Source organism: Oryzias latipes, chromosome 5 (assembly GCF_053564925.1).
Source record: "Oryzias latipes strain Hd-rR chromosome 5, Olatipes_Hd-rR_3.1".
In the NCBI taxonomy this organism is placed as follows: Eukaryota; Metazoa; Chordata; class Actinopteri; order Beloniformes; family Adrianichthyidae; genus Oryzias; species Oryzias latipes.
This window is the reverse complement of record NC_136241.1, coordinates 10728909-10745872: the sequence shown is the minus strand read 5'-3', so window position 1 is coordinate 10745872 and position 16964 is coordinate 10728909. Positions and strand designations below refer to the sequence as shown.

The window sequence follows — 16964 nt, the reverse complement described above, 5'->3', positions numbered from 1 at the left end:
TGCCCCTTTTAAATGCAATTGATGTTGTTTTTATTTAAAATTTTATTGTTTAATTTGTAAGATTCAATTGTAATTTTTCATCCTTAATTTGTAAATCAATAGCCTTTGCATTTGCATTTTGGAGTCCCAAATTGCATGTTGAATTGTCAAATTTAAAATGCATTTTCAAAATGCTTGAACAAATTTGCAAATTGAATCGTCACTTGAGAATTGCAAATGACTTTGAATTATGGATGAAACACCTTCAATAGATCAGATACACTCTTTGACAGGTTTATACTGTTGTGTTTTCCCTCAGATATCGATGAGTGTGAGACAAAAGAAGATGACTGCGCACACGGCTGCCGTAACTCTCCGGGCTCTTACACGTGCATTTGCAACGCTGCCTACGAGCTGGGGTCTAACGGGAAACAGTGCTACAGTCAGTAGAATCTGCTTTAGTGTCCTTACTTTCTGGTTGTTCAACATCTTCCCACCAGCAGTTGTTCTGATTTTTCATATTGTCCAGGAATTGAGATGGAAATTGTGAACAGCTGTGAGAACAACAATGGCGGATGCTCGCACCACTGCCAACATTCAACCAGCGGCCCTGTTTGTACCTGTAACCATGGTTACAGGCTAGATGATGACCTGAAAACCTGTCTTGGTAAGAAAATATGACAAAAAGTTTATTTTGGTCATTTATAGAAGGAATTTTGCCTGGTATCCCATTAAAATTTATTCATAGTTTTTATAACTTAATTTTTTCTTTTTATATTGTCAAAATGACTGGAAAGAAGAAAAGTTTTAGGCTTGGCATTTAAAAATGTAAAGGAAGGAAATATTTCTCTAAAATGATTGAAAGTTGTTTTTTTATGATTACAAATACCAAGAAACCGGATTAAAGTATCATCAACATTGTTTTATACATCGACAAAGCCTGCAAGTCATCAACTTTGCTAAATGATGGTGGTGAAATTCAGAAAAGTCTTTCAATTTGTCTTTAAATCCTCAAACATGACTATTAACTTTTCAAAGTCAGTTCACCAAAATGGCAGGTTTTCAAGAGGACTATTGGCTTGGGCTGTATTTATTAGCAATGACAGTGTAAAACATTGCTGTTAAAAATTCAGATGTACAGGACTGTACAAAAGGCAGATGGGACAAAATGGTGTTAACAAAGAAAACTTTCAGAGAGATATATTAAAAAAAAGTTTTTTTTTATCAAATTTGATCAAAATGAGAGGTGAGAAACAAAAGAAAATCATTAAGTCAAATCAATATTTTGTGCTTCTGACTTTTGCCTTCATTTCTTATAGGTGCATGTTCACAGTCAGGGATTTTATAGGATTATAGTCATGTTTTTGATCAACCAATTATAGCAGACAGGTGCTGATGATTATCAGTCACATGTAGGTTGGAATCCAGTCATGAGCTGCAACAGAACCCGCTGTTTAGGAAGCTTAATTCTGGTTGAGGAACAGCCAAACTGTTCCCAAGGTGAGGCGACAAAGATGGTTTTTGTCTCTTCATGGCAGGACTTGGCACAGCAACGAGACACACAGTAGTTCCACTTTATCAGACAAAGATTTCAAAGCAGACGGAGGTTTCAGGATGTGCTGTTCAAGCTCTTTTTAAGAGGCACAAAGAAAGGAACAACACTGAGGATCATAGGCGCAGTGGTCAGCCAGTGAAACTTACAGCTGCAGGTGATAGTTTTCAGTGAAGATTTGCTTTAAAAAATCCAAAACTCCAAAAACAAGGCCAGCCAGCTGAAGCATGCAGGTAAAAATTGGAACTGAGGTGCAGAAAAATGGCAGCAGGTGCTCTGGACTGATGAAGCAAAATGCGAACAAATGTGGCTGTAGTTGGAAGTTTGTTCATCAAAGGGCTGGAGAACAACACAATAATGAGAGTCTGCCAGGAACACTGAAGCATGGTGGGGGCTCCATGAGCATTTGGGGGTTCATTTGGTCCGAATTTATGGTGTTCTCAACGCTGAGAAATACGGGCAGACACATATCCATCGTACAAAACCAATGGAGAGGTGTAAGTTCGGCCCCAAATATATTCAGGAGCAGGAAAACAACCCCAAAAACACAGCCAAAGTCAGTAAGAACCATCCTCAGCATGAAGAACAAACCGCAATACTGGGAAGGATGAAACAAAACCCTGATCTCAACATCATGAAGTGTGTTTGGGACTCCATGAAGAGACAGAAGGATGTGAAAAGGCCTACATCCACAGAACTGCCAAGTTCCTTCAAGTGTGCAAGTGTACAGAGAAGATTGGATGCTGTTTTAGAGGCAAAGGGTGTTCACAGCAAATATTGATTTGGTTTGATTTTTCACTCCATTTTGTTCACAGATGATTAAACAAATGGTTACCACTTTAATTCCTATTTTTCTTAAAGGGCCTATATCATGCTAAGTTAAATATTTTTAAGCTTTTAAGTGTTTTATAATGTTCATTCCTCACTTAAAGATATGAAGTAGAAAAATATACTGAACACTAGAATTAGCTAGTGTTCTGAGTTAATTTGATCCATTCACACATTTCTGAGTATTCCTCTAAAAACCTGCCCTCTGAGCACCAACCCCTCTGCAACGCAGACACGCTGCTGAGGCCGAATCTAGGTTCACGTCATGAAATGGGCGACACCCACAAGGAATGAAAGGCGGTGCCTCAGAGATCGAGTAGTATATTGAATTGGATTTAAAGTCAAGCTCAGCTGTGAAAGAGTGTCTCCACTAAGGTAATTGCTCCATCAGGGGTGTTGGCAAACATACACTCAGGTGTTGGGACCCCCATTGAAGATTATTATACCAGAGTTAATCTAGCTAAAATGAATGTTTTAGTGAGAAATTACTGGTATAGGAACCAGTTCAGTTCTGGAATACTACTGTTGTAACTTTACTTTGACGGGTTGTTAGATCGAAACAGTTTATGCCAGCTTGTTAAAAAAAAGTCTATTTTTTTTATATTAATTTGTAAATAGCAAACTGCATTTTAAAAATGCATGACCACATTCAACAATTAATTGAAAACTGCAAAAGAAATTTTCGTTTGAACTATTGTCCCAAAAACCTATCCCACTTTTAAATTCAATTGATGTTGCTTTTATTTAAAATGTTATCCAATCTTGTTAAAAGTGTGTTTGGGAGCGAGGAAGCAGATTACAGCAGCCAAGTTGTACTTTTTCACTCCCTGCTTGTTGCATTTGGCAGATGTTGATGAGTGTGGAGAGCAGGTCTCCTGTTGTGAGCAGGAATGCACCAACTATCCCGGTGGCTACGAGTGCTACTGCTCTGCTGGATACAGACTCAATGCAGACGGATGTAGCTGTGATGGTGGGTTCAAGCCTCGAAGGGTCAGATGTTTCACATCTTGGCATTATTTAGATCTTTTTTTATTTAGATCTTCCTAATCTTCTGGAGGGAAAAGCTTCATTGCTTTGTCTGTTTTGTCCAGATGTAGATGAGTGTCTCGCTGCAAACGGAGGTTGTGATCACACCTGTCAGAACACTGCAGGCTCCTTCCAGTGCTTTTGCCTCTGGGGTTACCGGCTAGGCAAGGACCGGCTGTCCTGCATGCGTGAGTGTCTGCCATCTTTTGCTGTTTTGGATTTCAGAGGGAACTGTTACTAAAGTCTAGGTCAGCTACTTCATACCAGTGGCTTACCCTGGGTCAGAGCAAAAATATCCCAGGTCTACAGTAAAGATTTGTGTGAGAACCATAAATTATGACTTCAAAATAAATCTTTTCAAAGAAAAACAGGTTTTATTTAACTCTATAAAAAAAAAATTCAAGTTTCTAAGAGGAAGTTGCTGCTCCTTTACTCGAATAATATTTGCAATCATATTCATTAGTTTGAACATCTTATATGAATCCAGTTGTAGAAAAGACAGCATTTTCTCTCACAGAAAAGTTTATCATTGTATGTTTTTAGGAAACTGTGACAACCTAATGTTTTTAACCCATGTGAACATAACTGCAGGTAACTTTGCTCTGAGTTAACTTTTAAGTTTTTTTGCAGCCATTGAGGATGCTGTTGAGGCCCTCTCCAGCGGGGGAGCCATCGAGCTGCCTCGGATTCGCCCTCAGCTTGTCTTGCTGCAGGAGTACGGCCAAGCTCTGGAGCGCTACGACGACTACGAGGATGATGAGGGAGAGCTGAGGGCTGAGAGCAACCTGGCAGAGAAGTTCTGTGAGTTGATCTCCTCCAAGCACGAAATGACTCACCGTCAACAGGAAACTTGGGCTTTGGTGAAACACAATAACTGAGGACAGGAGTGGACCGCATGGTGGGGTTTAATTACTTTCTTCATGCATGGTAGTGAGCCACTGTAGTTCTTCCAGAAGGGATGAGCCTTTCAGCGCATGAACTGATTAATATCCGCCTGAGTTTAAACAGGATTTTCTGTGACTTTCAGTGTGTCTGGACGACACCTTTGGTAGCGACTGCAGCCTGACGTGTGACGACTGCACAAACGGAGGCGAGTGTAACGCGTGGAAAACTGGATGTGAGTGCCCTGATGGATGGACGGGCATCGTCTGCAACCAAAGTCAGTGTCGATTTACCAACAGGCAGCCCACATTCAGACACGCCTGTGTGTGATCACCATTCCTGTTTTATTTTTTAAACGTCAGGCTGTCCTGGAGGCTATTTTGGCAAAAACTGCTCTTTTCCCTGTAAGTGTAAAAACGGTGCCAGCTGTGACCCCATCAGCGGAGGCTGCCGCTGCCCCCCTGGTGTGAGCGGGGACTTGTGCCAGGAAGGTGAGGTACCGTCTAAACAGAGGTTGTTCACCTGAAGTGTGCGGTGTTCGTACCATCACAATGTATTCTTCCAGGATGTCCTAAAGGTCTTTATGGGAAGCTGTGCAACAAAAAGTGCAACTGTGCCTACAACGGCCGCTGCCACCGCACCTATGGAGCTTGTCTGTGCGATCCTGGACTTTATGGACGCTTTTGTCACCTCCGTGAGTCTCAGTCCAGTTCTCATATACAGACCATGAATGAGTGTGATGTCACTCTTTAAAATCGGCTTACTTCTGGCTACAACGGAAAAAAAATTCATTTGGACGCCACCATGTTGGAACCAAACAACGTCAGTAAGCAGTGATCGGTCAAAGTCTGTCTCAGTCCTCGTTTCGATGGCAACCACTCTCGCTAATCAGGAGTGAGCATGGTGGAAGGCCACACCCCTTCCACTGAAAATTGAGAGGGACCTGGCTGCAGACAAGATGTTGCCTGAAATCTCTGACCAGAAGTGGAAAATATACAATGTAAACATCCTAATCCGACGTATAGAAGATTTTTCTAAATCAAAGCTTAAAATGGGAAAAAACGTAACTGTTGGGGTTGCCAGTTAAAATACTTTTCTTTCCCAAGTGATAAAGAATGGCATCCGGTTCTGGACTTTGATGTCTGCAGCCAGGTCCTCTTTGGAAAATCTTTCTGCCTTCTGATTGGCCACTTTACAACTTAAATAACTTGCAATAAAAAAATATAATTGAACGATAAATTTGGATTCGCAAGAACATGTTAAAACAGTAAAAGAACGGTAATTCTGTTTATTTCTCTATAGAGGTCAATAGAATTTTGGCTTCTTGGAACCAGCAGGTACTCCCTGGTTGGATTTTGAAGGGGGAGGGGTTCACTCGCTCCAGTTCTTGTATACAGTCAATTGTCTCATTGCAAGACATATGTCACGATCTTCATGAACAATTCCAAAGAACTATAATTGTAAAATATCCAGCAAATCATAGCTGTTTGTATAAACTTTCATCTCATATTTGACGGGTTCTGGACCCTCAGAAGTGAAATCTTTCCTGAACTTTCATCTCCAGCATGTCCTAAGTGGACCTATGGGCCTGGCTGCTCTGACGAATGTAAATGTGATCAGAAGAACACGCAGGAGTGCCACCGGCGCCATGGCACCTGTATCTGTAAACCTGGTTATCAGGGCAACACCTGCAGGGAAGGTAGGGCTTCAAAGCAGAAGAGGAACTTCTGGAATACTTAATTATTTTTTTAAAACTGTGTACTGAGCAGCAGAGCGAGAGGATTGGACCAATCAAGAGAAGAATAATGTTGTCTCTGTAGCATGTCAATCAGGCACCTATGGAGCTGGCTGTGAAAAGCAGTGCGCGTGTCCATCAGGAGTATCCTGTGATCATGTGACAGGACGTTGTCAGAAAACATGCCATCCTGGTCGCCACAGCGAGAACTGCGATCAAGGTAAATCGATTTGCACATTTGGACACTTTTGGTCTGTTTTTGTGAATAGGAAGCAGAGCTGTGTGTTTCGTGTCAGACTGTCCGGAGGGAAGGTTTGGAGCGGGCTGCATGCAGCTGTGTAACTGCACCGGCGCCTCCTGTGACAAAGTGACGGGGCAGTGCCTCTGTCCCGCAGGCAGAATGGGACAGCACTGTGAGACCTGTGAGTCAAGTAGATTTCTGGTCGGAGTCCAAGCTTCTTTGAAGGGTTTAACAGATGACAGACTTTAATCTTTTACAGCCTGCACTGAGGGGTTCTGGGGTCCCGGTTGCAAAGAAGCCTGTCCAGCTTGTGAGAATGGTGGAGTGTGTGATAAACTCAACGGGTCGTGTAACTGCCCGCCGGGATACATGGGAAGACTCTGTCAAAGCTGTGAGTAGAAGCAAGCATCAATCTGCATGAGAACAGTCCACCAGGTCAGGACAGGTTAGCACTCAGGATTATTTAGAGACAGCAGAAACAGAGAAAAGATAATTTCCTCCAATTTTTTTATGTTATAGCTGCCTTAAAATGTATTTTAGCTGTGAAGAGCCACTATGATTTTAAGTTCTCAGCATCTATCATTGCTGAGTGACAGCGCAGAAGTGCTCTGTTTGCAGTCTGGTGCTTTTGGCCATTGAAGATTATTGGATTTTTTTTAAGTCCTATATTTCGTACAGCGTGCCCAACAGGACGTTTCGGTGAAAGATGTCAACTGAAATGCGTTTGTGAGAACAATGCCCACTGCGACCCAGTGAGTGGGCGGTGCAGCTGCACCCCTGGCTGGACTGGACCCCACTGCAGTAAAGGTACACATCTCAGGGAGCAGGGGGTCACACCAACATAGATGAAAGGCTCTCTGTTCATGTCTCTGACTGGTGCTGTTGCAGTCTGTGACGTCGGACACTGGGGAGCTGACTGTGCAGAAACCTGCAACTGCAGCAACGGAGACCTGAGCTGCGACGCTGTGACGGGACAGTGCAGCTGTGATGCTGGTTTTACTGGAACACACTGCCAGCAGAGTAAGATTTGTGTCTTCAATGCAATGATCAATGATTAATGAGGCAGAAAATCAAACAGAGGCATGAAGGAAAACACTATTCCAAAAGTCTGAAAGTAAGAAGGAGACTAATTCCATCTTATAAAGAAATGAGGCCAGAGCGGCCAGGCCATGAACCAGGTAGATCTGAATTATTTCTATCCATCTTAAGTTGTTTTCTTAGCATTTTTGAGAGATTCTGTCTGGTTCAGTTAGTAAAAATGTAAAGTAACATTTTCTTTCCCTTTGCAGCTGATTTTCCCTTTGCAGTGGTAATACACTCAGCTGCCACTAGAGGGAGCAAAAGAGTCTCGCTCTAAACCAGGGGTCGGGAACCTTTTTGGGCAAGAGAGCCATAAACGCCACATATTCTGAAATGTAATTTCGAAAGAGCCATACAATAATGTAGTGTCCTTTTCCCACACTGAGGTACGGAGACTTAACCTCTTTTAAAGTTCTTTATTCTGATTACTGCAGACCGCAACAAACGCCGTTCAATTCATTCAGCAACTCCTGAATCTCTCCTGTCGACACGAGACGAGAGCGCTTCTCCCAACTTTATATTCCCCTGCTCCCGCTCCAGCCCCTCCCATTTTCCTTATTCGGCCCACAGCTGAACCCCATTGGTCCAAACTACCTAACAACAGGCTGAGCGACAGAACTGAGGGCCAATCAGATCTCTGCTTGACGCGTTCAATGAACTCCAGAACTTTTAACGCGGCCCAACAGCCATCCAACTCAGTCCGCGACAATTTGTTTAAAACTAAATATACAAGTGAATGTGTGCATTTGATTTAATTTCAACATTTTTAAAGTACAATAACTCTGAGGATTCTTTTTAATAACATTGTTATGCTGTTGCTGATAAATGATGAGTATTTCTCGTGGTAGTTTTGCTGATGGTCTAGTCTGGTTGATACGTGGTGAGTTTCTTCTTCGTGCAGGCGTTGAGACTTTAAACGTCATCGTAGGTCTGAATGTTCTGTAGATGTGAGACAGACTGCTCACATGCAGATACGGAGCCAAACACACACTCACACGCTGCAGTGAGTGACGGGCAGCGGGTTTTACGTTTTTACAATCCCTGCGCGATTCACCTGCTGCCTGTCCCCACAACACCTCAGCCCCACCCTCTGCTTTCTCCCTCACACATCCCGTCCCCGCATCTGCGCGCTCTTTCTCAGAGACGGGAGCGCGCACTTTTAGGCACGGTAATTCACAGGTTTCCGGGTGGTACAAACTCTGTGAAATAATAGATAATAGTAACTGATAGCGCTGGCGCAGATTTTTTTCTCCAAGCACCGCTACTACTGCGCGCCTCTGGCATCGCATTGCGCCCGAGAAGGACTGGTCTAATGAAAGAAAAAAAAAAAAAGTATAATTAAAGATTTGTCTGCGAGCCACATGTGACCATCAAAAGAGCCATATATGGCTCGCGAGCCATAGGTTCCCGACCCCTGCTCTAAACATTGCTTGTTAAATAAATTGTTGATCTATTCACAAACACACACACATATATATCTATATATATCTATCCCTTGTGCTATCCTAGGCACTTGAACATTGGGAGTTGGGTCATCTAGACCTACTAGACAGTGCTCTGAACCTTTTTTCTTCAACGATTTGTGATCCTCACTGGTGTCCATGGATTACATGAAATCTTTCCACCTTTATCCACCTTTGTCATGGTAGGGAGAACATGTCAATGCAAGGGTGAGGTCATCTAAGATAGCACAAGGGTTACATATCTCTATATATATCTATATATCTTTGTTTGATTGCTTTAAATAAACCAATTCCAATTGTGCTCCTGTGTGTGCTATTCATTCAGAATGTCCAGCAGGAATGTTTGGTCCTACCTGTCATCATGAGTGCCAGTGTAAAAACGGCGCCCTTTGTGACCATGTGAGTGGAGCTTGTACCTGCAAGGCGGGCTGGACAGGGACCTTCTGTGAAAAGCGTAAGAAAAGCTCCACTGTCATAAGACCGAAGACCTTCCGTCATCCATGCAGTCAAATGCAGTTTGTGGTGTTCAGCTTGTCCTCAGGGTTTCTATGGTCTGGACTGCCAGCAGAGGTGTTTGTGTCAGAACGGCGGGAGCTGTGATCACGTCAGCGGCGTGTGCTCCTGTCCTTCTGGTTGGATCGGCCGGTTCTGCAACCTGAGTGAGTTTATGCTCAGAGACGGTAGCGCCACAGTTTTCACAGTTTCCTTTAGTAATCCAAAATAAAAATTGCTGGGTTTTAATTATGCAGGAAATCCCTCTTCGGTAACATTTGAGAAATCACCAAATCTGTTTTCCAATGCAGGATGACTTTTCAGGAACTAGACTAGAGTTTTCACTTTTGATCAGCAGAGTTCATAAGCAGGTAACTGTTGTCTGTCTGATGGCAGCGTGCCCAGCTGGATTCTATGGCGAGGCGTGTAACCAAAGCTGTTCCTGCAGAAATGGCGGTATCTGCCACCCGGCCAGCGGGGGGTGTCTGTGCTCACCTGGTTGGACCGGGCCCAACTGTCAAGAAGGTAAAATAACAGAGTCAAGAGGCGCTCTCTGCTGTAGGTTGAAAAAAGGTTTTAGGATTGAGATTAGTTTTCTTCTCCCAGAATGCTCTGCTGGATTTTATGGCGCAGACTGTCAGCAGCGCTGTTTGTGCCAGAACGGAGCTGCCTGTAACAAGACGGATGGAGCATGTGTGTGCAGCAGTGGATGGATGGGTGCGGCCTGTGAGCTGGGTAAGCCTCAGTTTGCGTTCAACAGACAGAAACAGAAGAGGAAACGGGTTCAAAAGGAGGTTTAATGTTTGTATTTTCTCAAATCAACTTATCACTAAAGAAACCCACAGTTAAAATCTGGGATATTAAAAATGGAGTCAGTTTGAAGAAGGTCAGTTGGTTTGTGGAAAGAAGTCTTTTTTTTTAAAGGTGAAAACAAACAAAAACAAAAAAAGATACAGTGTTCGCGTCCAACTTCAACAAACTAAGTTATTTAGTAAAAGAAAATTGCCTCTGCACGGATTTGACTTCTTTGTATTCTTCTCCCCCTTTTCTACAACACTTGGAATTGAGGATTTATTTCCAGCGTTAAACCTTGAAACATTATTTCTAAATATAACAAGACTTTAGGACTAAAACAGAAAAGAGGTTCTGAGTTCAAAACCTCATTTTTGGACACGTTTAACTTATAAATGGTTAAATTGCAGTGACCTGTAATTTAGTGATGCTATAATTAAGTGGGTTCATCTGAAGAGAAGAGCAGAGAAATGCCTGTACCTGAATCTTGGAGTTGGCATGTAGAGCAGAGCGCTGCAGTGTAGTTTGTTCAGGAAAGAGATCAATCTGAGTTGAATTTGCTGCCTGGTTATTTTTATGTCTGATTATTTGCTGGCAGTAAGTGCTGAAGCATAACTGCAGTCGGCCTCCTTAGGCCTCAGTCTTTCAAGAATTTTCACCCTGTGGATGCAAGCTTGTGATTTTTCAGCCCATCAAAAGAGGAGAATGAAAAGTTTCCGTAGGAGGAACAGCTCATGATTGTTGTTTCTGTTGTTCTGTATTCATTCCTGTGTATTTGTGCACATGGTTGCACGCTCAGAGTGTGCAGCTGGACGATTCGGGGCGGACTGCCAGCAGCAATGTGAATGTGAGAACGGCGGTCAGTGTGACAGACGGACAGGACGCTGCAGCTGCAGCGCCGGCTGGCTGGGAGAGCGCTGTGAGAAAGGTGAGTCCGAGCAAATGCTGGCTTAGTATCTGATGGTGCTAATTTGTTGTTGTTGTTGTTGTCACAAGCCTTAATTTGTATTTTCCTGAGCAGCCTGTGGAGCCGGCCGCTTCGGTGTGGGCTGCACGGAGCGCTGTCACTGTGGGAATGGAGCTTCCTGTCATCATGTAACTGGGGAGTGCCAGTGTCTGCCAGGGTGGAGGGGGAAACACTGCCACAAAGGTACAGACCTGTCAATGAAACGCAGTTTTAAACTTTTCTCACTACGTCACAGGTTTATGGGGTTAGCATGCAGGAAACAGCAGGACTTGCATGTATCGCAAGTCATATCGTCATCGCAATAGTGATCACTAATATTGCATTTTGCGAGTTTTCCTCACATTGTGCTGCCCTATCTCTCTCTGCTCTCTTTCTCTATATCTCTGTCTCTGTATGTCTATATATATATATATATATATATATATATATATATATATATATATATATATATATATATATATATATATATATATATATATAGATGTGTATATATGTAGATGTATAGATATATCTATATATTTAATCAACAAAATCAAAAGGAGGTGATACCTTAATGCTTCAGGGTGAGCCAAAGGCCAAGATAACAATAAACTATCTGAGCCCATATGTGTTACTTTACCTGAAATTCAATTATGAACGTTAACTGTCTGAACAAACACGGTGAGGTCCCACTCTGCCACAATAAATAGCACGCTGAATCGGACAAAAACTAACACAAATCCGTCACAGCCATCTTCTTCTGGGATCAGAGCTTTGTGTTTGTTTTTTCCTTGGATGTCATGATTATAATACAAGCTCACAAAGCCAGACTACAGTAGGATCAGCCTAACGATGTCTTTTCTTTTATACGCATGACCTGGTCTCTGTTGACCCAAACTCTCGACATCTTTCTGAGTTTAACTTGAGGTGTACGAACGCCGTTTGTACCCTGGAGCTGATGGATGCAGGAGTTGTGTCAGTAACGGTGTGTCTGCGTGTCCTCCAGCGTGTTTGCCGGGTACATACGGCGAACGCTGCTCACGGCCCTGCATCTGCGCTCGGGGAGCTTCCTGCCATCACGTCTCTGGACAGTGCGGCTGTCCTGCTGGATTCACAGGCAGTGGATGTGAAAAGAGTGAGTCATGCTGAGCTCATTTGTGTCTGCGGGATGCTTCCTGTGCTTCATTTAAAGCATCCTAATTTTTGTCATAAGCTCATACACGGACTATTGGAAAAACAAGCCGTCTTGGTGTGTCAGCTTGTCTTCCAGGAACCTTTGGGCCAAACTGTAATCAGGTGTGCCGGTGCTCAGAGAAGAACCAGCTCTGCCACCCGGTGTCTGGATCATGTTACTGCGCTCCAGGCTTTCATGGTCTTAAGTGTGAGCATGGTATGCAGCCCACTCACTCGCTCTCACTGTGAGGGAGGCATGACTCTGATGACCTGACCCCGTCTCCAGTTTGTGCCGAAGGCCGCTACGGCCCCGACTGTAAACAAGATTGTCGGTGCGACAACGGCGGCAAGTGTGACCCTTTCACCGGAGCCTGCGAATGTCCCGCTGGCTTCATAGGTCCGCACTGCAACACCAGTAAGTCTGACTCAACCTTTTGAAAATGACGGAGTCTGAGTGGCGGTGGACTCAGGTGAGTGCGTGTTTTTCTCCCACCACAGCGTGTCCAGCCGGGCGTTACGGGCTCCACTGCGCCCAGGTGGCGCTGTGTGGGGTTGGAACCCAGAGTGACCCGGTCACTGGTCGGTGTGTGTGCCTCCCTGGACAGACGGGGAAGGACTGCAGACAGGGTGAGGCCTGGGTGTCAGAGCAGCACAACTGTGAAGCTGATTTCTGCTCATTTCAGAACGGGGGGGCTCCTCTGCTGATCATCTAAGAGAGAAGCAAGAAAATCCATATTGTTTATGAGTGGACTCTGAATTTATATCCTTCTGTAAAAGTTTTTGCTTTTATGATGCATCTTCACAGTCCTCCATGTGGCTGTTTCCCTCAGTTTAATGAGGTGTGTGTGCGTTTGGCCTCAGGCTGCCCTGCAGGCTGGTTCGGGGCGGACTGTGCCAGCTTCTGTAACTGCAGCAACGGAGGAGTGTGTGACTCTGCCACCGGCAACTGCACCTGCGCTCTGGGATGGACCGGTGAACACTGCGACACAGGTGAACGCGGGGATTCCTGCATGAGGTCTGCTGTGCGGTCACGGCTGAACAAAAAGGCTTGAGGCTGAATTATGTGTTCTCTCTCAGAGTGTCCAGCGGGTCGGTTTGGGGCCGACTGCGCACTGAAGTGCAACTGTCAAAACAACGGCTCGTGTGACAGAGTGACGGGGACGTGTCGGTGTGGACCAGGTTACTACGGAGGCCTGTGTGAACACGGTGAGGGCTGATCACATGTCACAAACGTGAGGGGGAGAAAAACCGTGATCAAAAACAATAATGGTGGGTGGCGTCCTCTTTGATTCAGAGGAAACAGAATGTTCCTTTGGTCCGTCCTCTGTGATACAGGCTGTTGAACACAGAGCATCAGTGAGTCAGTTCAACTCTGGATGTGTGTTCTCTGATCATGATGAATGTGGACAACATCCTGCAGCTGGAAATACTTTGCAGTTTCTCCAGATATAATGTATGCAATGCATCCCTTCTGCATTAATAACATAAAGAAAGTAGTGACGTTACTGAAACCCTTCAGAAGCACAGAGATCATCCATAGCATGTTTGATTCCTTTAAATGTTTTCTTTTAAAATTGAGCACATGTTTTAAATAGAAGTTATTTCTATCCAGATATCCTTAATTTAGCCTTTAAATGCTAAATTAAAAACCAGTTACACCCGGAACAAAAAGAGAAACTGTCTCAGTTTAAATGTTTCAAACGTTTTTTTCACAAACAGCAGGAAAACCTTTAAGCTCAAATTGTCTCCTCCTCCCCGTCAGCCTGCCCTCCTGGTTTCCACGGCGCGCTGTGTCAGCTGCAGTGTGACTGTGAGAACGGCGCTTCCTGTCACCCCGTGTCGGGCCGCTGCATCTGTCCTCCGGGATATCATGGAGGCCACTGCCACCGAGGTCAGGCGCTGGTTCAGTGGGATTGGCGGTGTTTTTTTATTTTTTTGGTTCAAATTTTAAAAACCTTTTCAACCTTCCACTTAGTGTGTGAGCAGGGCAGCTACGGTCAAGACTGCGCCAAAGTGTGTGACTGCGAGGATGCTGCCCCGTGTGATCCTGTGACAGGGAGATGCATCTGCCCATCAGGGAAGACGGGACGCAGATGTGACATTGGTACTTTCCATTCTTCATAAGCAAACAAAAAAAACCTTCTTTTCAAGAAAAAAATACAATAGAATTTATTTTTAGATGATAGTAGCGCTTAAAAGGATTTTATTACACGACAAACATTCATTTCAACTGTGCCCTAATTAAGTATTTTGTAGAACTGAAACACAAATTATCAAGGGTTTTACAGAAATCCATAATCTAACGTCTTTTTTTTCTCAAATTAAAGCAACAAACAACCTGTTTTTGGCATTTAAAATTCAGTTTTTCCTTCTCGTCTATGAAGAACATTGTTTTAATTTAGTAATAGTGTTTTATTTTACTAAAATAAAACTAATAGTACTAACCCAACTAACATCAACAGGAATAAAAAGGAACAGTAAAAAGAAAAAGAGGAATTCTCTTCAGTCAACAAGAAAGCTGCAAAATATTAAAGAAAAGTTGCAACTCGTGACTATTTTGGAATAATTCACCAAATGAATAAATAAATATCTTTCCTAAGCAAAAAAAAATCCAAACTTTAAAAATATTTATATAAATTGTAGTTTTTTTCCCCAAATTAGTTCTCATAAATGAATAAAAAATTGTTTTCTACATTCTCCCATCATCCAATTCCTCAGACTTGTTATTTAAAATGGTGCATTAGGATTTTTGATTCAATGGGACCAATAATGCTGTCGGTGTTTACATCCGCCTCTCATCTTTACTGTCCGAGGATGGAAGAAGTTTTTCTGCAGCAATCATGCTTTCCATTTCCCTCCTCACTTTATCCCACATCTCAGATGTAATAAAAGAACCAGACCTGAAGTCTGTAATTATCTGGCCAAATATTCACTGCTCAAAGAGACTTTTGCAGTTTTGCTACACAGACTGTTGATTGGCTGAAGGAACTGCTGAGTTTGTATTTTTCATTGTTAAGGTTTGTCTAAAATCTGATTTTTACGTTGAGATTGCGTCACATGGCTGCTGTTTCAAGGGCGGTTCAGAGCTGGGCGTTGAACCGTGATCTCCTGTGTTTCCCCGTCAGACTGCAGGGCCGATCTTTATGGGCCAGACTGCTCAGAGACCTGCACGTGCCAGAACCAGGCGCAGTGCGATCCCCGCAGCGGCCGCTGTCGCTGCTCGCACAGCTGGATCGGACCCTCCTGTCAAGAAGGTAGGGAGCCGGGCACAGCCCGCTGGGACTCGCCTCACCGCCGCATCCATGCGGACCGCAGGCGACACAGTTTCCTCCCTCCACACAGAGCAGAGGAGACATTTCTTGCTGACATGTTGAAATGGGAGTAAATAACTAGTAAAGGTGCTGACAGCGTGGCGCTTCCTTCTGGGAGGCAGAACTGCAGACGCTGCACTCGGCTTTGCAGCTGATTTGGTCCTGATCGAATGTGAGTGTTGTGCTTGCTGAGCTGGACTCACAGCTCTGTGTGTGCGCTTCCTCAGGGGGACCTCCGCATTTCACCCATGGGAGCCGCCACGGGGACTCACCGCACGACAACTCGTTATAGCAGAAGAACTGAGACGGGGAGGAGTTGGAAAGTTTCAGTGAAAGTGCTGCCGCCTGGAAGACTGATGGAAGCAGACTCTGGGAACTGCAGGGGGATCCTGTCACATCAGAACCGTGGTGTTCTGGGAACGAGTGCAGCCTCATTGTTGCTTTTTGTTTTTGCACTCGCTTTGTTAATTTTGTCTTTAACAAACTGTATTTAAAGCGAACAGCCTCACTGTTTGATAAGGATCCTTTTTGTCCAGGCTGATGCTGCTTTACTGTACAGATCCCTTTTTTACTGTACATTCCTTCCCAGGAACAGCTGATTGTAGCTCAGTACAAGCCCCAAGAAGCTGAACATTGTGCAAAAGTTCACGACTGTTTATAGTTTTAACTGTTCTTTGAGTGTAAATGGCTTCATATTTATATTTTTTGCAAACACTCCACAAACAAACAAATAAAGAGACGGCTCCCAGTTTGGTTTGTCATTCTTAGTTTTTATCTTTTGATTGAAGATCAAATCTGTACATCCTGTCTAAACTTCAGATTCAAGCACAGTGCAAATAGCAACGCCTGCAGAAGAATTTTGAAATCAGAAAAGAAAAAGGCAGAGGTGATCACAACCCGACATATGTACAAAGGTCAAGAGTATATGTACAGACTCTCACTGTTTGTCTGCAGAGTGAACTCCATACAACACTGCACCGCAGCATTCCTCATACACACCAACAGGTTGCTTTTATTTTTTTTATCCGCATTAACGTGGATACAACACTGACAGAAAAATGCATTATGACCTCTGGGAGGGGGCAGGTGCGGTTTTAAACTCTACAGCTAAATGACAAAAAAATATATTCTCCTGGATCTGCCTGTGGGTCCGTTTTAGGACCTCTTAAAGCATTTTTTTTCACCCCTCCTAAAAGGTGAGGACACCAAACACACACACATGTAATGGGACAATGCGGGTCAACCAACTAAGACCGCAGGATCCCTGAACGGATCAGGACATTGGGAACAGAAACACTGATGTCCTCACGAAACGCACAGTGTCACAAGTCAAAGGGAAACGCCGAGCATTTAGGAAACACGTTCATCGGTTTCTGCTTTCAGAAGGCTGACGGCCCACATCTGGCTCTAAATCTGACAGCAGGAGCTGCTGCTTTGGAAGGAAATAGTGCATCCTTGTTGGTT

At 43.9% G+C, this 16964-nt stretch overlaps 1 protein-coding gene across 2 annotated transcripts in view; it reads left to right on the top strand.

Moving 5' to 3' along the window:
- megf6b (multiple EGF-like-domains 6b) overlaps positions 1–16248 on the top strand; it is a 67623-nt gene extending 51375 nt beyond the window's left edge. For both annotated transcript variants that reach the window (XM_011474833.4, XM_020703144.3), the window contains 30 exons: positions 299–421; positions 509–646; positions 3207–3329; positions 3451–3573; positions 4016–4186; positions 4413–4544; positions 4630–4758; positions 4833–4961; positions 5832–5966; positions 6088–6222; positions 6299–6424; positions 6503–6634; positions 6922–7050; positions 7132–7263; positions 9112–9240; positions 9317–9445; positions 9675–9803; positions 9885–10013; positions 10870–10998; positions 11092–11220; positions 12023–12151; positions 12275–12406; positions 12476–12604; positions 12688–12816; positions 13051–13179; positions 13267–13395; positions 13952–14080; positions 14165–14293; positions 15315–15443; positions 15728–16248. In XM_011474833.4, the coding sequence (XP_011473135.1) occupies positions 299–421; positions 509–646; positions 3207–3329; positions 3451–3573; positions 4016–4186; positions 4413–4544; positions 4630–4758; positions 4833–4961; positions 5832–5966; positions 6088–6222; positions 6299–6424; positions 6503–6634; positions 6922–7050; positions 7132–7263; positions 9112–9240; positions 9317–9445; positions 9675–9803; positions 9885–10013; positions 10870–10998; positions 11092–11220; positions 12023–12151; positions 12275–12406; positions 12476–12604; positions 12688–12816; positions 13051–13179; positions 13267–13395; positions 13952–14080; positions 14165–14293; positions 15315–15443; positions 15728–15792 (3860 nt within the window). In that variant the 3' untranslated portion in view covers positions 15793–16248. The remainder of the gene's footprint in view (positions 1–298; positions 422–508; positions 647–3206; positions 3330–3450; positions 3574–4015; positions 4187–4412; positions 4545–4629; positions 4759–4832; positions 4962–5831; positions 5967–6087; positions 6223–6298; positions 6425–6502; positions 6635–6921; positions 7051–7131; positions 7264–9111; positions 9241–9316; positions 9446–9674; positions 9804–9884; positions 10014–10869; positions 10999–11091; positions 11221–12022; positions 12152–12274; positions 12407–12475; positions 12605–12687; positions 12817–13050; positions 13180–13266; positions 13396–13951; positions 14081–14164; positions 14294–15314; positions 15444–15727) is intronic.
- The last annotated feature ends 716 nt before the right edge of the window (positions 16249–16964 follow it).